General features: G+C 45.3%; 1 protein-coding gene across 4 annotated transcripts in view; it reads right to left on the bottom strand.

Annotated features, from left to right (window-relative positions):
* Window positions 1-453: 453 nt before the first annotated feature.
* The window catches only part of LOC133343472 (nucleosome assembly protein 1-like 1), a 44,605-nt gene continuing 23,998 nt past the window's right edge, over window positions 454-21,060 (bottom strand). For all 4 annotated transcript variants that reach the window (XM_061553138.1, XM_061553146.1, XM_061553129.1 and 1 more), the window contains exons 9-15: window positions 18,119-18,258; window positions 9,283-9,428; window positions 8,135-8,154; window positions 2,734-2,853; window positions 2,524-2,553; window positions 1,662-1,718; window positions 454-686 (exon numbers count right to left, since the gene is read on the bottom strand). In XM_061553138.1, coding sequence (XP_061409122.1) covers window positions 1,665-1,718; window positions 2,524-2,553; window positions 2,734-2,853; window positions 8,135-8,154; window positions 9,283-9,428; window positions 18,119-18,258 — 510 coding nt within the window. In that variant the 3' untranslated portion in view covers window positions 454-686; window positions 1,662-1,664. The remainder of the gene's footprint in view (window positions 687-1,661; window positions 1,719-2,523; window positions 2,554-2,733; window positions 2,854-8,134; window positions 8,155-9,282; window positions 9,429-18,118; window positions 18,259-21,060) is intronic.

The raw sequence follows: 21,060 nt of genomic DNA, 5'->3' as shown, positions 1-21,060 counted from the left end.
ATCTTTGAGAGAGAGCTTTGTAGCTAGTCAGATTCCTCCAGTATATTTTGATTCTGTCGCTCTGCTACACCAATGACTGCCCAGCGATTCCGTGGTAAGGTTCATGTCAAAATGTTTGAGATTCAAAAACGTATGGAGGATTCATGGCAGATTATGCTCATGTGATGGATGTGGAGTGCCAAACATTAAATGCAGGAAAAAAACAGAGAAACAAAGCACAACTCAAATAAAAATAAACAATTACTATATTAGGCATGTGATGTTACTGTACTCTCAAAACGGGTTGGAAATGCAGCAGCTGTGACGAATGGACTGATTGCAAACTAAAGTGAACTTTAAACCCATCCCTTGTTCGCATGACCATAAAACTCTCGCCATGAATGGCGCAAATTCACGTGGAACGGTGAAGACGGAATACGAAACAAAACACAAAAAAATGTGCCATTCGAAATGTCGTGACCTGTAAATGTTTTTATTGTTACAAAGCTTGTTAAGCGAACGTTAAATTAAAACCTAACAATCTTCTTTGGACCTCCACCAATGGAGACAACAATTTCATGTTTTTTGAGTTGTTTTAAATTTTTATATTTTTTTCTTCTTTTTTTTACATTTTTCTTTGTCGCACGTTCACAATTTTTTAGTTTATGCTTGTATCTTCCCCCACCCTGCCCCCGGTAAATATTGAGCTGAAACAATAAAAACGCACACCACCACACAAACCGTGTTAACATTTACAACGCTATCCGCTCGCACATTTGCCGCAAATAAATATCGCTCGGTATTTTCGAATACATCGCACAATCCAAAAGGGTGCATCACAAGCCTTGTAACTTTGTTTTCTGGGCGAACAAAAGCGGGGGATGCAGCATTTGCAACGATGATGCGAGTGGTGGGGTGTATAGCGTGGGTATGCCCTGGCATCGCACAATATGCCACGCTAGCGTGGAAGAGGTCTTAACTATAAAAACGATTTAAAACATATTTACTAGTTAAGGCTCACCGAGCCGTATAGCTCTTTTTCAGAAGCGATCTGACCACAAATGATAGCTCAACTAAGTAGCTTATCGCGTGCAAATTTATCGCAGTAAAACAATCTAAGCAAGACAAACGCTTGCCGATTCTAAATGTGGAGGGTAAAACCGGAGGACCCGGAGAAAAATCCACTTGACCACGGGGAGACACGCAAACTCCAAATATGAAGCAGGCGCCAGGGAAGGGTTCGAACCCACAACCTCCTGTATACCAGGCGAGGTACTTAAACATCTCCTAGCCACCGTGGCTTCCCCCTTCGAGCACAGGGCCCTCCACCAACAGTTGCGTAAGCTAAGAAAAGCAGGGCTGCACCTTTACTCATTTAAAATCCTAAAAACGAGCATTACAGCAACAGCAATAAACAAAGGGAGTCATCAGCACACGAGTGTAGCAATTAGCGCCGCCACAGCTCGCTCCCAAAATAATCGAGCTCATGTCACGCTCAACCACGTCTAATGTATCGCAGCGCAGGGCAAGCGGGCTATATATAGTGCCACTCATTAGCCTGCCAAACGTAACGCCATCACCATTATCAAGGGGGCAGACAGATTCACAGCTCGGCGTGGGCGTGCCGAATCGCTGACACACACACGCGCGCGCGCGCGCGAGCGTGCACCAAAGCGTCTCACGTTTCATTTCTTCTCATCCTCGTCATCGTCTTCATCCCCCTCTTCCTCCTGGCCATCCTGAGACAGAGCACAACTCTGTCAAGGGGGAGTTCTCGCACATTCACGTCAGGGAAAACCGCCAATTGCAAAGTGAAGCAAACTTGGCCATACCTTGGGCTTCCCGTACACAGATTGGCAAAGGCTAATTTAACATTTTCTCCCACAGGCATACACCAATATTATTTGTGTCGATAACACAAGTAGCACTTCATGGGGAAGTCAACAATAGTTGATACATGGATCGACTTAACCCTGCCACAAGAATTCAGAAGCTGCACCACTGGCACAGGGCTGTAAACAAGAGATGAGCGTCGCCTCAATGCTTCTTTGAGCAAGCCAACACCAGTTTAACACGAAGGCTTTCGCGACCAATATTATTCATAATCAACGTTTTTGGGTTTAGATCGCGTTATTTATAAATGTGTCGTAACCCTCCACCACCCGACACGGCCAATCAGCAAAAAAAGTGTCACGTTGACAAAAGACAAAATAGTTCACTGCTTTAGCCCACCGGTGTGTTGAAGTGTGAAACCACAACATTTACAATTTGTGAGTACGACGTTTCGCTGGTAATTGTATCCAGCATCATCGGGCAATTCGCCAGAATGGTGAATTCTGGCAGTGAACTATTTGTCTTTTGTCAACCTGACTTTTTTTGCTGATTGGCCGTGTCGGGTGGTGGAGGGTTACGACACAATTATAAATAACGCGATGTAATCCAAAAACGTTGACTATGAAGCAAACACCAGTCTGCACACAGTGAGAGTCAAGACATTTCTGCATAGCTCTTGTCGGTCTCCACGTGTAAGGGCAGCTATCTTACCTCGTCATCTTCTTCCTCCTCCTCTTCATACTGCAAATAATAACGTACAGCAACGAGTCAAACGATGGTCGAATACTGCCACTCGCCACCTTAAATTACAATTTCAGATGGATGTCGTGCGTAAACATAACCGTATCTCAACATGATGATCGTGACAATCATGATGATGACGACGAAAGATATATTCGGAGCCAAGGCGCTCGTGCTCACCTCCTCCTCATCCTCGATGGCCTCTCCCGTGAAATAGAGCACTGCCCTTGGCACCACGCGTTCTCGGAAAAAATGTCCGATCTCAAAATCGGCCGTCAGAATCACCTCCGAGTCCTCGTCCTGAGCGGCGCGGGAAACACAAAGGGAAAAAATGGCTCAGCGAGGTATAAGAGTTCACCTTTCAAGTTTATTTTGTTTATCCAGGTGAGAACATAAGATAGACCCAGATATAGTCTTATTTGCAAGAGTAGCCAGGCACATCAGTCTGCCTGTAGGGGGCAATGCCTGCTATGCACAATTCTATTTGTGTAATGTGTGGGTAATGTAAATTTTTTTAAAATATATATACGCACCCCGATACCAGCACACAGCAGCCTAATCGGGGACTTTTAACGTCTGCTGTGAAGCTGACAGTGAGCATTTTTATGCTCGATGCACCCGCAGTATTAACTGGAGCGGCTACTAGATTTCGAACCATCAACCCCTGCAATAAGCGTGCTACCTAGAGGCCATGCCTGAGACATGTGCCTGAATTGACGCAGCAATAGCAGGAGCAGACGGGACCCCAAAGGTCGTGAGACCAAACGATTGAGGGATGGCCATGATGCATAAGTTGACAAGTGCAGTTATTCATCGTTCATCACAAAAGGACCAAATAGAATTGGGTAGAAGCTACTCAGTAGAACATGATATATAAGCAATCCTAAACCTTGTTGGTTTGACAGTCCCCTACTAAAGAACACTGGTTACTCGTCACAATGTGCAGAGGGATCACATGTCCACACTTGTAGAATACAGAGTAATTCAGGCATATGTTCATATTTTTAATCGGAGTGCTTTGTGTGTTGTTCACTGCGACGTAGCGCAAACATTTTCCGTGTACAACTGAAATTTCTCCTGCACGGTATCCATGCCAGAGCCTGCATCACCCCCCCAACCCCCCGCCGTGGTTTGTGCCCCAAGGGGTGAGGAACCACCGCTCTATATCGTACAGAATTACATTGCATTGCTTTACGTAACGTGATGTAACACCCAGCCAAATGACCAATCACACCGGCTTGTTTTAAGCGAGCTCCGTTTCTGTGTCGGTGTCGCTGCTGCTTTGTCAATGAGTCGAGAAAATATCCTGCGTTTTTTTGCCTTCCGAGATCCATGGGTGCATAAACGCTGTTCGTGAGCTAGCACGGCACATGAGGAGGGTGCGGTGTGGCCAACACCACACGCACGCACAGCTTTGTCGCCACATGACAATGATGGGTACAATATTGTATCTTGTTACTCATTTTAGAAGAACTTATCAAGGTATAGACACCATAGCACAGACACCTCACAACTAATTAATGCCTCACGTTTTAGATGAGAAAATACGCACACACACACACGTGTGCGTTCGACAATCTGGGCAGATAGCTACGAATGCAATTCTTCTGGGGAACAAAATGCGTCTTAACATTGCCATCCAATTTCACATCACTTAACCATCTAACATGTGCAACTATTTGGGACAGAGGTCCAAATGCTGCAGGCTTGAATGACAGACCTTTGAAATCCATAAAATAATTTTGCAGTCTCACACGAGAAAATTTGAATGTGGTTCAAGTTTGCAAAGTTATACATCACCGTCAATCGTAAATACCTGTACCTTTGTCCTCAACACTGCCTTAACGACGTAGTAAAGATAACAGCCATTTCCTCTTTCAAAGATGTTTTTTATTATTATTTTAACACGACTGCTTCAAGTTTCCTCTGTTGAAAGGCCAGCGTGGCCTTGAGGCATAATGTACATCTCGCCATGGTGGCGACATGTTAACTACCTCGCCTGGTGTACAGGAGGTAGTGAGTGCGATCCCGACTCTGATGCCAGTATATTTTGCGTGTCTCTCTCCCCATGGCCACGTGGACTTTTCTCCGAGTCCTCCAGTTTTTCCCTCCACATTTAGAATCAACATTTGGCTGCTATAAATTTCCATATAAGCGACTTTGTCGTTCTAGCATTTGTGCCCAGGTCACTTCTAAAAAAGAGCTATAAAGCTCAGTGGGCCTAACCTGGTAAAATACAAAGTTTAGTTTAGTTTTATAAAGTCATTCGCTAAAACTGCTCGTCCAAAAATGTATTTGGAGGATTGAAATAATGAGCCGGGTATAGTCATAATAAAAATTCCAACCATTCTCAATCAATGAAGGCCTTCCCAAGCCATGTCGCTCATGAGAGTTGTTTTTACCATACTTCACCACACTGGGAAATGTTGGGGGGTGAGAAGGCAGAACCTCCTCCTGATATCGCACTGTCAGAGATGTTTGCCATGGCCAGGAATCAACCTCACGTTGGCGGGTGCATAGGGCAGTGAATGTATCACCAACCCCCACATCCTTAAATAGTTTTTAAACGCAGGGATCCACCGACCATCATCTCCCAAGCGTGGGATTACGTGTGCACACCACCACCACGCCCAGTCGCAAATTCTTGCACCGATAAATGACCTTGCAGCGCCGCTAATCTCCCCGCTGAACGTTCCTTTAAGAGCATTTCCCCAGCGATCATCTACTGGCATTCCATCAAGCGAAGACGTGTCTGGTCAAAATCCACCCAACAGCGAGCTCGACAACTCGAATTATTATCTGCTCTGCGGCCCGTAAACTTGTCATATTTACAATTCCACCGATTGTTACCAACCATAAATGTGAAAAAGACAGGAGCAGATTTTTTTTATAAATGTTCAAGAATCAGAATCTTTATTTATACTGGAGGAATCCGATGGGCTATGAAGCTCTTTTCCACAGATGTCCAGTAGCGTTTATGTAAAATCACAACCACACAAGGGCACGAGTTTCTGGTGGGCATTAAAAGATAAAGTGATTTCCTGCTCAAATGAAACACTGAGGCGGTGCTCTGCTGTTCACAGCCCAGAGCCGGTGGTGTAAATTCCACATTCCTATCATGGGGATGAGTCTAACCAGAGGAGAACCACTGGTGACTTCCCCATTGAGCGGCACTTATTTATCGGCAACACAGGAACGATGGGCTGGGATAAACCCAGAACCAGGATTTGAACTCGCAACGGTTATGATTTGCGAGTCGATGGAGGTACAGTCATCCAGGTATTCATTGCAGCGCAAGTATGTACGTTTAAACTTTTTGTCGCACCGTACGTAGCCAATCGCGTTCATTGGAGGTGCGGGGGAAGGGAATCGGAGGTGCAGGGGAAGAAATTGGAGGTGCGGGGGAAGGACAACAAAAATAACCTAAGAGAATGCTACGGCAGTTAAACATTGCGCAGAGCAACAACGTGTTCACGGATTGGTCCCTCTCTCATTGACTGTCAATGCTGCAAAATGTTCTCTTGCCCCACAAAATCTTTAAATACACGGTGAATACCAGATATGTGATCCTTAGCTTAAACACACAGAATATCCATCATCCAACCTAAAAAAAACTTTACCAGATATCGTTACACAGGAAGTTTGCGGTTTCATAACTTTTTAGTGACACTAAAACAGCTATTCTAGAGGTTAATGCCCAACTAAAGAAATTGCGGAAGTCTTCCGCGAGGTTAGCCACCCCTTTACACTCCTGACAATACGACGTCTCAAAAATATATTAACCGAACGCACAGCAACAGCAGCGTGTGTGCAGTCAATTACTTGTGTGAATCATCGCAAAACTCAATGTCTAATCAGGGCATTCGCATATTTCTACCAACCTCTACTTCAAATCCAAGTACAGCTCTGCCATTCAGATTGGTGGCTTTTCCGATAGGGTTTATTGCACAACCGAAAGCAGTTAATCTCCGCACGGTGCGAAGTTCTTTTGCGCTGAGCGGATGGCGGTTCACTGGGAGGGCACACGTTATACTGCAAGGTCACCACTTTACAACTTCTTGGCTTCAACAGAACGTCACGTCGTCAACGGAAACATTTTACAGAAAACCTACTGTGTAGGTTTTTTTGCGCCCAATGTTACGATTCATACGCGATTGTACCCTCGTGCAGCAATGCAATTCTATTTTCGCAAATGTTTTTTTAATTCTGTCTAACTAGCAACCATATTTGGAAATGATGAATGAAACATGGCTCGGAGAGATGGTCATTAACGGAAAGAGACAGAAAAACACAGAAAAGCGTGCATAGAAGCGTGGAGAAATGCATGATCGGAATTACACCGAGACACGGAAAAAGCAATGCGTGGATTACACAACATCCGCGTGTTAAAGACGGCATGAAAACTATAACAGTAGGTATACTATAAACTACATTTTATTTTACCAGGTAATGCCCACTAACATATAGAGCTCTATTTCAGAAGCCACCCGGCCACAAACGATAGCTCAACAAAGTGGCTTGTCTGGAAACTATAGCAGCCAAAAGCTCTAAAACGCATATCCTTAGGTTTTTTCGGTAAAGTCACGTAGGTAAAAACATTAAAAAGTAAAATAAAATAAAAATCACGACGTTTCGGAGGCAACACAAGCTTCCGTCTTCAGGTGGTACCGTCACAGCCACAACAGCTGTATCAAGTAAATGAGAGATTTCAGGAGTTACTTGATACAGCTGTTGTGGCTGTGACGGTACCACCTGAAGACGGAAGCTTGTGTTGCCTCCGAAACGTCGTGATTTTTATTTTATTTTACTTTTTAATGTTTTTACCTACGTGACTTTACCGAAAAAACCTAAGGATATGAATCATTGCAGTCACGAAAGCTTCAAATCTAGAACTCTAAACCGCATGTTTATTCTAAATGCGAAGGAGAAAACCAGAGAACCCAAAGAATAATCCACACGCCCACGGGGAGAGACGTGCAAACTCCAAATATACAACAGGCGTCAGGGTCGGGTTCGAACCCACAACCTCCTGTATACCAGTCGAGGTAGCAGCAGTGACAACTGACAATGCTCAAGAATAGCAATGGGGTGGCAGCCAAGGAATGGAACGCGCCCAAATGAACGTCCACTGCGGATATGGCACAAAGATACCAGTGTTTGTGTTGCAGGTGCCAAGTTCATCATTACATCGCAGGACCGAGAGAGATGGTGGCGGCTTGACGCCTTTTGCTACAAGTCGAATGATCGTGGCTGCTGCCGATGGCAACGAGTGGTTGTTCTAGTTGCAGGAGTTGGCAACCCCGCGGCGTTGGAGCCGAATGCAGCGGGCCTCTTTCAAGGACCGTTTTGTCATGTTATTTATTAAAGACCACCATCTCGTATTCACCACGTGCAAAAAATACCTCAGTCATTTTGTAAGTGAAAAAAATACTGGCAAACGTGTGTGTCTCCATAGGGAATTGGCAAGTAAATGCAGTGTATAAAATGTTCAAATTAAATGAAAAATTATCGCCTTGACTTCTAAAAACGAAATATAACCCCCACAAAGGAAAACCAAAAAATAGAAAAAAAAATAACTTACCAGCTCTTCTCCTTCAGCCACTGTAATGAGAAACAAAAACACCCAACAATAGAAGTTAATATGTATAATACGATTACTACCACCGCCACCATTACAATGGGGCTTGTAAGATTCTTAGCAAATAGCCCACTGAAAATATAAAGACCACAGCCTGTAATAAAACTAGCTTCTCAAGTGCAGTGAGCTGATTGGTCTAAGCCTGCCCACCAATGACTGCAAAAAATAAACATTACATTATATGTATTTCCACACTTAATTTGGATAAATTCAGACTTCAAAATATCAGTGTGACCATCTTGCAATGGACATTAACCTCACGCAAAGCGGTGGGAAAGTGCTGCCCCCTACTGTGTGGAACAGAGGCCATTCATCCACGCACCAACCCAGAGATTGGACGTGTGTGTTCTCTGGGTGAATGATACTAATGTGTCACACGTGAAATATTGTCTCTCAATTCGGGGTGGGAGAAGGGGGCACTGTCTTGGCTAAAAACACTTAGCGGAAGCGGGGACGACTCTCTGGATTCGACTAAATGCTCAGCCGCCTCTGGTCTGCAGCACTCCGTCAATTCAAGTCTGGGCGCCGGTAGCTGTGTACTTTTGTATCAGATCCACCCACCTGCCCACGTTCGCCCACGTGTGTACGGGCGTGTACGTGCCTGTGTGTGTGTACGTGCCTGTGTGTGTGTACGTGCCTGTGTGTGTGTACATGCCTGTGTGTGTGTACGTGCCTGTGTGTGTGTACGTGCCTGTGTGTGTGTACGTGCCTGTGTGTGTGTACGTGCCTGTGTGTGTGTACGTGCCTGTGTGTGTGTATGTGCCTGTGTGTGTGTACGTGCCTGTGTGTGTGTACATGCCTGTGTGACAAGCGTCGTGGTGACGTCACCGCCAGTTAGTGGCGAATGGCGGTTGTTGTTGTTGTTGTGTATATGTGTGTATATGCCTGAGATCAACTCAGCCTCAAATAAATACCCGGTGTTGTATGTAAACATTGCCCAATGGGGAGACAAAGGTGCCTGGGCTTGGTGCTGGCCACCCACTCCCCTCTCGTGTGCCGTGCTGGGCTTCATAGATGCCACTCGCTAACAGCACTTGCCTCAACAGTCTGTTAAGGCTATGCGGGGGATCTTTGTCTTTGCGTGCCCATACCTTGCGGGGGGTTAAAGAAGTTGAAGAAGGAGTCGTTGGGCACGGTCTTGGTGAGCGTGCGCACCGTGCCACGGCCCTTGTGCTTCTGCTTCTTCTTGATCACCTTCACCGTCACGTCCTTGCCCTTCTTCCAGTCGATCTGGGACCTGGCGACAGACCCGTGCACAGGTGGCTCATCGTGAGCGCGAGCGGTCTGCGGGGCTCAAGTTCGCAACAGATGTTATTTGACACCATTATCAAATACCATGCGAACATGGCAGCATGTTGAACCTCACCAAAAGGAAGGATAGACGGCACATGCACTGGACGGTGACGGCATATTTTCACAGACGATCGATGCATTTGTACAACGAAATGCAGCGCCGTAATTATATATACAGCAGTTGTACCGATCATTGGTGGACCTAGTACTGCAATGTTTTTGGCCGAGTCGACCTACGGGCGGTCCCAACCAGTTTCAGATCCCAATTGCCGATGATGTGCAGGCGAAGAATCTCATGCAGCTGCCTGGTTTGAAGAATAATATGCAAACCCCTACATCTCCGATTTATGTAAAAACAAAGTCACAATGGTGCAACTAACACCATGCCCTTCATCCCCAGCATTTAAGCCCGAGTTGACTTCGGGAATAACCCAAAACAGGTAAAGAAACCACTTGCCTCTGGTGTCAACAGCTTGAGGGATTTGAAACAGTGTGCCAATCACATGCATTAACACACACACACCAAAATGCAAGAATTTTAATCCACCTTTGTTTGGGATTTAATTTTAAATACAAGCAGCCCGTACGTAATTTGGACTCGCATGTCCTTTGCTCAATGGGTGGTCGCTGGATGGCCTTCTTCCAGCAGTGGATAGATCTTGGCTAACGATGAAAATTTTGATGGATCGTGTAGCCAACGCTTCACTCTTTGGGCATCTGGTGAAAAGGCGTGTCTAGACACGGATAGGCAGCCGCATCCTAATGCAGTCTAAGCGTACGTTGACACCTTCGCTAAAAAAATACCACCCACACATCTATCTATGTCACTTTACAGCCACGCTTTGCAGATAAGGACCATTTGTTTTGCCAAGCTCTTATCACCTCTTGTTATCACCGGATTCCAATTGAGGTAAGCAACCCGGGGACATCTCTAGAGGGCTCGGAGACCCAGGCAGCCGAGGGTGGTGCGCGTTGCTATTCAGCGGAGCAATGCGGATGATTATGTGCCACGACTGCTTCGATCTATCCCTCTGTGCCATCATCCGACTACCCCACCGCTACTTTCACCTCATGTACTATAAGCGCATAGCCGACTTCTGGATGGTGCATGCTCAAAAAAACACACCCACGCGCACACACACATTGCAGCTGGTATTGGCCCAACATCCCATTGCTGAAACTGTTCCTGCAAATTGCTCAATTGGGATCCCCGACTGCAACTACTTGGCAGGACTTTCCTGAAAATGAGCCTTGAGATTCGGTGAGCCTCTACTGCATAACAATAATTAATAACATGTCCAACCCTTCTTCTTGGTTCTTTCGGTAAAGTCACGTAGAAGGGAAGTAATAAAATAATAAAAATAAAGCATAATAAAATCATTCTCACGACGTTTCGGCTACAACGCAAGCAGCCGTCTTCACCTGAGGACGGCTGCTTGCGTTGTGGCCGAAACGTCGTGATAATTATTTTATTAGGTTTTATTTTTATTATTTTATTATTTCCCTTCTACGTGACTTTACCGAAAGAACCAAGAAGATTAATCCCTACAGTCACGAAAGCTTTAAATCGAAATGTCCAGCCCTCTTTGTTAATCCACTGCTGGATGAGGTACTCCCCATCCACACTGTGCAATTCGTGGAGGCTTATACTCTTTGGTTATTTCGATAAAGTCACGTAGGTATAAAAAAAAATATTGTTTATAGCTACGTGACTTTACCGAAAGAACCAAAGAGTATTGATCCCTGAGGTCACGAAAACTTCAACTCTAGATCATGGAGGCTTATTTGGCCATACTTCACCACGCTGGCCAGTGTGGGCTGCCAAAGGTGTGGAGCACAGAATATGAGTACGACAGTGGATTTTGTCACATTGCCCTCTGGTGACCACTGTATGGCTCCGTAGTAGTTCAAGTTCATTAATTAGGTATAGCCCTGTGAGCCATTCGGCTCTTGAATCTGGTACAACCGCAACAAACAAAAAACAAAAACACGAACAAAAAACATCTTAAAGTGACTATGTGACTAAGTGCAAACAGAAAATCCAAGAAAAGACAGCAAAACATTGCAGAAAAAAAATCACCGTACACCAACGCTGTGTGCAAAAATCCCAGTGGGATGCAAGTCAAACAACCAACAACAACCACAAGACAACTTTGATTAAGGCCATCTCTGTACTACAACAAACAAACATGGCTAAACCAATACACTTTTCGAAATCACCAAAATAAAGCCATGAAAGCAATGAAACAGTGATCATAGGAACTATAACAACGAGCCGTGCATGATAGGTCGCCATCCAAGCTATATCCAAGGCTCAACCCCCCCTCCTTTGCTACCGAGACCTCAGGAGATGAGGCGCATTCACAGGCAATTCGGTCACAGGCCTCAATAGTAGATGCAGGCCAAAAAAACCCCCACCAAACATCGATTACCTTGTGGAAATGCACAAATTATATGCTTCCTGAGCTGTCAAGCCAAAGTTGGCAGCTTCGCAAGAGAAAAAAATACTTTTAAATCACCATCAGATGACCCATCATTTTTGTATAGTGCCATTGGTATAATTACATATTAACACCTAGAGAAGCAATGTAAAAGTGACTTCATAAGAGTGATAACGTGCCTCATGAAGATTTAATCTCCTAACGGAAAACCCGCAATGCAGATAGATACGCATTTACAAGAGCAAACATGTTATCTGGGTTATAAGACATTCCGGAGAGTAAGATTACACCACAGACGTGTGTCCGGCATCAATAAAGTTATACACATTTGACCACACACGCAAACGACTTCCAGATTATAAGACACACCAATTCCCTCCCACCCCCTAAACCTCTGATTTATATTATAATCCATAGCACATGCTATTTGTTTTGTGGCATGCACCTTGTTTAAACAAATAGACCCATTACAAACCTTTATGAAAGGCTGATGATTAATAATGATACAAGTTTAAGCCTGCAAAGGCTGCTCATGCACATCTCTATTTGCACTACTGGATTCCTGCAGAAGCAATCGATCTGTGCCGACAGTCTGCTGCCAAAACACAAATCTCCACTTCTAGGATGTGTCAACTGATCGTCTGCTGACAGCTGGCTTCCCAATGCTCTCAGCCCTTGAGCGTTCCTCTCACCTGCGCTCAATAAAGAAGTGAATGCCGAATATGAATCGTCCTGTCACGAAACTTCCCCGACTGTTTCTGCACCGTCCCGTTTGACTGCCACTCAAGAAGACGGACTTCAGAACGTACGAACGGAAGGACCCCATTTCCACCATCCCGAATTTTCTGAGAGCTCGGTCAGCTCAAGCATTTCGCTACGGCTTCTGTAATAAGTAAGCACGGTTGAAGAATGTATGTAGAATGTATTTCGCACCGTACATAGCCAACCGTGCTAATCGGAGGTGCGGGGGAAGGACAAAAATTACATTTAGAAGCACGACCGATTTAAAATGCATGCAACAAGTCTGCTTAACCAGTTTCGTGAGTACACGTGTATGAAATCTACGTCTGAAATTGTACAACTACCCTCGAGGTAATTTAATGCTCACGCAAAAGCACCCCCCAACCCCTGCCCACCCCCTCCTAAAGTTTTCGCTCTGGCGCACGCGATCCATTCAACGTCGCTTAAATCGCAGTGCAATGCACACGGCGACCAAAACTATTGTTAGCACCCGGGAACAATAGATGCGGCACACACCCACCAGGACCCGAGCGTGCAACACAATGCGCTCACCGGGGGCCGAATTTAACTGGGCACAACAATTCTGATTCCCCTTATTTATTTCAATTCTTCGCTGGCTCGCTCGCATGCTTGCTTTTTTTTGGGTCTTTTCTTTCCTACGTGTTTTCGGCCGAGAGGCTTAAAAGCGTGTGTCCCCTCCAAAAATTGTGTCGATGTCACGCTTGCGTTAAAACGTCGGGGTTGCAAAATGTGTTTTCACCGCGATGAAGACCCCCGCGCAAAAAAATTGCAGCTTCAGTTGTTTAAAGTCAACCCAGGTGGGATTACTTTTTGTCGGACGAAGACGGTTGGCGTTGCAGGCGCTCGCGAGCCCAATGTTAGTCGTGGCACGGGTGTACAATGGCCAACTCTTGCTAATAATGTCATCAAAGCTTTAGCACCAGAAATGCCACATGACCGTCATCCGAAACGCTTCCAGGTCGTACCGCAAGTTCTCTGGCACAACGCGCAACGTGCCGCCCCACGTTCTGGGGAGCTTCTTCTCAAAAATACTAAATTCCATCTCTTAAGTTCCTGAAGAAGCTCCCACACACATGGAGCAAAACATCATGCCAAATAAAACAGGTATAAATTGAAAACATGTAGCAAAGCTGTACAGCAAAACTGAAAAAACCTAGACAGACGACTGTCATTAACTAGCGGTGTACGAGCGGAAAACACTTGGTAGGCTAATGTGTTCGGCTATGGTAGCTAGACGTAAGGAAAAGGGAGGAGTCAGGATGTGTTGCCTTTAAAAGAGTGGAAAATCCACATTCTTATGGGGAAGAGGACCAGTGACTATTACAAGACAATCATTGCTCATATCGCATGCAAGGAGAAACCCATTGCATTGGCAGTGCAGCAATTAACTTCTGACCAAGATTTTAACTCGACTTTTAAACTGAAAGACAAGTGGTCTAACCACAGTACCACCCAGATAATTATAGGAAAACAATTCTTGAATAATAATTTTAAAAATCCATTGCCACCCCCACAAAGTTATTTTTTTTTTATTATCAGGACATTTTTGGCATGCCCACACCTTTAAGCTTAAGTATTGCAAGCGTAAGATAACATTTAATATATGGATTGGACCATTCATATTTCTCTTGTTTAATTCATAAAATAAAAGCCCTTCCTCAAAGTTGGGGTATTTTAAAATCACAACATATGTTTCATTAGTATAAACCGCCAGCATGCATTATGGGTTTCGGTTACATGGCAGCATTCCTCATAATGGTAGCGAGTAAGTACACCACTGTCAAAGTAGTCCCATTGGGGAGGCAGTCATGTGGTAAAGTGCTGTGGACAAACCGCATGGTACCCTTGACCTGGTGGGGGGAGGTGTGGGGGTTCAGATCACGCTACACGCGATAGCTTTTATACGATGTAAGGCGAAGTTCACAAAAACCATCTGGTGCCAACCACCCCCTAAAACAATGGAGCACACTCAATCCAAATCTGCACGGGCCCAAGCGAGATGCGGTCACCACCTTCATTGGTGGCCGCTACACAAAGAAGGGCTGAAATGCAACGGCGCTGACTGACCCGGACCAATGTGAAAACCACATCGTAAACAGCCATCAATTTCGTCAATTCAACGAACACACAGCAGCGATTCATTCAGGCTCACCTATGGCTGTCGTGTGGCTTTCAAACTTGGATATCAATCTTTGAGTTGCTATTCATTAAACCAGTGGTTTCCAACCTCAGAGGGACCCCGTGAACCAGTCAACCCCTCACACTGTTTTTACGGACCCACCATGCGGCAATAAAATATTTTTCAAAATTAAAAGTACCCCAAGTGCACCGTAAAATGTTCATTAATGGAGTCATCAAAAACTAGTAACTTGCGTTTTATCGCGTTCCAGAAGGATGTTTGTCTTTTAAAGGGCTCAGATAGAACATATTTATAAACTAAAAACTAAACTAGTGTATTTTACGAGTTAAAAGCCCACGGAGCTATTAGTTTTTTTAAAGAGGTGGCCGGGCACCACATGAGAACAAGCTAACTCCAAATATCCAGGCGTCACGGTCGGGATCGGATCCACGACGTCCTGCAAACCAGGCAAGGAAGAAGAAATAACACCTCGCCACTGCAGCACCTATTGGATGTAATTAAGGGCCAAAAAGAACTTGAAAAAGCTGAAAAAAATATATTTTTTATTTAGCTTTTGATAAAGACTGCCATTACACCCATTTCTGTCAATTATAAAAATACACCAGGGGTTGACATTTGCAGACAAAACTACCGTGCGACTGCCTGTAATAAGACTCCAATGCCCGGGGCATTTTTTTTTTTACAGATGTACGTCAATGCAGTTTACTTAATGACCCCGCTTAAAACTTAGGAATTTCTCTTTTGCGGAGATCATAAAAAGAAAAAATTTGCTCGAAAAAAGGTCTGAGACAAAAAAATAAGTCTCTCCTTCCTAAGACAAAAATGTGTTTTTCTGGCTTATTTCGTTTTTATACCGGCCGCAAAGTGGCTCAGCGGATAGAGCGTGTTGCTGTATCTTCTGAATAAGACTCAGCCCTCAAACTTGTGCCTAGTGTCAATAAAGTAATACACATCCTGTTACGCACACACACAACTAAAGGATTTAAAAATGCACCCCCCAAAATTTTTATCCTAAAATACAGCAGAGAAATTGGTGCGTCTTATAATCCTGAGAATACAATAGTAGAAATAAGTAAAAGGAGCAGCGGTTATGATTTTAATTAGACATTGTGAAAGAGCGGTAATGGGCTTGCTCTATGGAGACAACAATCTTCAACTCATCGGTGAAGGAAAGGGGAAGGAAGGGGACTGCAATTACATGTGATATCTGTAATAACATCACTCACACGAAAGGCGGCAATTCACTTAGTCTCAACGCTGTCGACCGGAACGCCCGTCTCGTGTCTCCAGCACACAACAGCGGTGGCCAACCTGGAGCAGTGCACGCTCGCGCTCGTCTGGCTGCAGGTTACGTAACCACACCGCGGAGAGGGTAGTGGAGGGAGGCAGGGCTTGGACTTCGCGTGCGGACAATGGGACTGAACGACATGGCACCCCCCCCCCACCCCCGGGCGAGGATTTGGCGTCGCGTGCGATCGGAAACGCTCCACTCCTTCAAAACAACTGTGGTTGCGTGCAGGGATCGCCTGAGCGGTGGCGACGTTCAGGGTTGGGGGGTGGGGGGAGGGGTTGTGACGTCAAAGCCAGTTTATGTTCGGCGGCGGCGGGCCCGTGAACGCGCCGGTGCTGGTCGGATGCACACTGCGGTCAAGAATTAACACTTCACAACAAGAGAAAATTGCCCTAATGACAGGACACGCATCACAAAGGGCTGCGCCGTTGAGCTGTACGAATTCACGTTGAACTTCTTTCGCAGCGTACGTAGCCAAGCGTGCTAATAGGAGGTGCGGAGAGCTGTGCCAGAGCTCGTTCGTGAAAGCGGTGGGAGGCTTTTTTCTCTCAAACTCCTGTAACTAAATTCACCAAACGTCTTAACTCTCATCCATTACAACTTTGATCGTGCTGTCTGTTCCTGGCCGCTTGATGTTTTGGGCCTTTGCTTTGAGATCGTGTCAAAAAAAGGAACACCACAACTGCACTCCAGGCTTCACGGAGCTCCCCCCGTTTGTCACGACTGACGATAATACCGTGATCCTCTTTACTCAGGGTTCCATTCAATTCCTCTTTCAATTCTTTTAACCAAATACCACAAATGCGCACACCTCCACCTCTCGCTACCTTAGTGTCATCATCACCGCTCGCATATTAACTGCTGGGTCATCAACCTTGCACACTGGCACAAGCCTCAGTAGAGGTAGCAGCAATTAAAGGAGCTGCAATTTACTGCATAGTTTGGCAAGCGCCAACCCACAGTATAATAATGACCGTAGTGACAGTGGTAGTTGGATGATTAGAATTACATCACTAAATAGTTGTATTATTTATTATTACACTACTTTACCCAGAAAAGCCTCACCGAGTCTGAATACTTTTTCAGGAGGGTCCTGCGAAGTTTTTGCATTCGTGGGCACTGCAGCTATGTTTAATCCATTTTTCAGCATTGGGATGTTTGGCCAGTACCCATTACATTGCTTGTGGGGTGGGAGGGGTTAGCAAGGAGAGGAAACCGGAGAATCTGGAAGAAAACCCATGCACAAGAGAATATAAAAACTCCACACATTCACACAGACTCACACACTGCATATCTTGCAGGAACCATACAAAGGCCACACAAAAAAGAGCCCCGAGGTTTTCCTTGCTGTGAGATACAAGTGTTACTACTGCGACACCAGGCCGCTCTTACATAAAAATTACTTATCATGCCAGTGTATATGTGTAGTAAGGTTGTTAAGATAAAAAAAAATTGCATTACCAGTAACTGCATGAAAAACACCGGTGATCAGGTTTGCCAGACGTGTCTTGTAATAAACCGCTTTAGATAAAAAAAAAGGTTGCTGCTGCTGCTGCAGTGGAATGGTTAGCACGCTCGACTTTCAAACAAGTACCACACGGTGACTTAGATTGCCATCCCATTTGTACGTTCGAGGACACGCCAAACGACGGCATTCATTACTAAAAAAAATACACTGGTGAAAAATGATTACCCGTCTGGTTCCTAACCTTCAAAACCAGTGATGAATCCTGAAAACGGTTCCTGGTTAACGTTAAACTCCCCCAATCGCACGTACGCATTTACAACATGTGCACATGCATCACTCTAAAATGACAGGTAAGGGTGCATTAAAAGAGAGGAGAGGGTGCGTGTACATAGAGATAATGGTGTATAGACAGACCGGTAATGGTGTATTTACAGGGAGGTAAGGATGCATGTACTGACATGTAAGGGTTGATTGTACAGAAAGGTAAGGGTAGAATATACTCAAGGACTTGGACTGAACTCCCGCAACTCACCCTGTGCAAGAGACGATCTCGGGCCCTTCGAAGGAGAAGGGGTCGCTGGCGTCGGGCTCAGACTTCATGACGTATGTTTTTGTGAGCACAGCGTTCGTGAAGTACTCATTGGGGCTGAAGCAAAAGTCCAGCGTGAAGCTCTGTTCATGATCAAACACATGGGCACGCACGCACGCACACAAAGACAACACGCACAGCCTTTAACAGGATGTCAGGGCAAGTGATGTTAGCGAGCTCCTATCGAGGCCACCATAGCGTACTAGGGGATGGTATGACCAGCACCACACGCATGGCTCCTGCTCACTTAAGGCGGAGTTGATCTAGATCTAGGTGAGGCCCAAATGACCGGTTCAGATATTTGTCCGCGAATCTTAGCGGTGGCTGGGAATTAAACTCAGTTTGCCAGGTCTGTAGCATAGTGCACTAAACACTGCACCAGATGTCATGGGTATGCGTTTTTTCAACCGAGGCACCGATTGCTATTCGTGTAACGCATCATGGGCAGGAATGAAACACAGATGGTGGGTCAGGTCCAAAACAAGGGATGGAAACACAAAAAGCCGCCACAAAGACTTATGGACTGTCGGGGGCAAATGCCGCTGGCACTCGCCTGTTCCGGCAAGCAGCCACATGAATAAGGCTCGGCTTGGTCAGCACCACACCCTGCTACCACTATCAAATATACACGAGCACAAATTGTGGGGTGGGGGCGTTACAAACATTCATAATATAATTCTAAAAACTCTAAAAGCTATTGTAACATGCGTTGTAGCGTTCCTCATGGATAGGTAGCTTCTGAAAAATAAGTTAATATCATCAGTGGGCTTTCCCTGGTAGGATGGGGATGGTTTAGTTTTATTTGTATGTTTGTGGATGATTTGTTTACATATTCTTTGTTTAACTTTCTTGTACTTGCCCAACTATCATGTTTTTTGTATTGTTGTAACAGTATTACTAGCCCCGACTGGACATCTATGAAAAATAGCTTTATAGCACATCGAATTCCTTCAGTATGAATACATATTCAGATTCTGATTCTGTATAAAACTGAAAAAACACTGGCCAAATAATTACCTGTAACAATTGTAAACTCTCTATGGTTCAATAACTCAGTCTCAAAACACACAGGATTTAAAAATCCATGAAACCCACTCACGTGCAATCTCTCCTGACATCAAGGGATCTCACTGCACTGGGTGGGGTTACGTGTCCATTATAATTATTTGTCTTAAAATTTCACAGAAACTGGTTTTTGTGCCGTTGGCAGTTTTTTATGTTCATTTTGACGCAGGATCGAGTTTCACTCCAGTGGATGTTGGTTGCGCCCCGGTTGTAAATCCGACACACACCCAGAGCCATCCATCAGCCGCGGAACTCCACATTACGCACGCGATCAGTGCCACGGGGACCCCGCCGCCCGTCACGCGACGCTAGACCGCGCGCACCACCCGGGGCGGATGCGCAGCCGCCAAATCGAATGCATCGCCATCGCACATCACATGCACGTCCCTTGACCAATCGGGCACACCGTGACGTGAATCGCACTGCAACTACTATTTACTAAACTATTTTTTTTATTTTACCAGGTAAGGCCCACTGAGCTATACAGCTCTTTTCAGAAGTGACCTGTCCACAAATGATAGCTCAACAAAGTGGCTTAAGCGGAAATTTATAGCAGCCAAATACTCGAAAACGCATGTTGATTCTAAATGTGGAGGGAAAAAAACCTGAGGACCTGTAAAAAAATCCACGCGGGTACGGGGAGAGATACGAAAACTCCAAAAATACAGGCGTTGGGGTCGAAATAGAACCCACAACCTCCTGCATACCAGGGGAGGGAATTAACATCTTGCCAACACGGCGCCCTATGAAGATAGTGCTGTAGTATTTTTGGGGGGGATGGCCGCGAATCGATTAAACGACAGCATCGGCACAATACTCCCATCTCTCCATGGGCTCCCAATGTGATCCTGGATCAATTTCAAGATCGCACTCACCGTCTTCAAGATCCCACATGAAATTTCTCCCTGACCTACCTCCACACGCTCATCCCATCGACTCTACGCACTCTCCTACCTCTCCACTTTCATGTCACTCCACTCCCCTCCACGCACTCATCTCAATCTACTGCCCTCCAGTACAGATGACACAGACTACACTAATGAGACGGATAGTAAACAAAGGACAACATAAAAAAGACAGTAAAGACGGACAGGACAGGTAGCACAGAAGGAAAAATAAATTAATCGAGTTTAAAACTGAATAGCGATGACTCCGAATCATAACAAAAAATAGGTGCTGAGGTGGGGAGATGTTAACTCCCTCGCCTGGTATACAGGAGTTTGTGGGTTTGATCCTGACCCTGAAGCCTGTTGTATATTTGGAGTTTGCATGTTCTTCCCAGATCCTCCGATATGTCCTTCCACATTTAGAAACGTGCGTTTAGAGTATTTAGCTGCTATAAAGTTCCATATGATAAGCCACTTCATTGAGCTATCATTTGTGGCTAGGTCGCTTCTGAAAAGAGCTATAACAACTCAGTGGGCCTTACCTGGTAAAATAAAATAGATCAACGAATAGTAGTGCGGGGTGAATTGTTACATGGCTAGCGACCACGTGATTTGTGACACAGCCCCAGGGAGGCATTGCAAGTGACGCAGGCTGCCACGGCATGTAAACCGACAAATGTCCACGGTAACCTCGAGCGACTGGCAAACCTCAGTCACATCACTCCGACGCTGTCGACAATTAATATTGACGAGCGATTAATTTACAGGTCTGCTCTAACGGTAAAAAAGTGCTCTCAAAAACTGAACAGGCTTGCGGCTGTGCAAATATGGCATTTCACTTCTGTGTGCACGTCAATACTTGATGGTCTAGAAGCAAGTGTAAATTCCATATTGCTATGGTGGGGGACCAGTGCATCCATAGGATGACTCGTG

Source organism: Lethenteron reissneri, chromosome 2 (genome assembly GCF_015708825.2).
Source record: "Lethenteron reissneri isolate LAM-NWPU_2019-01 chromosome 2, ASM1570882v1, whole genome shotgun sequence".
NCBI lineage: Eukaryota > Metazoa > Chordata > Hyperoartia > Petromyzontiformes > Petromyzontidae > Lethenteron > Lethenteron reissneri.
This window is presented reverse-complemented; position numbering and strand designations above follow the sequence as displayed.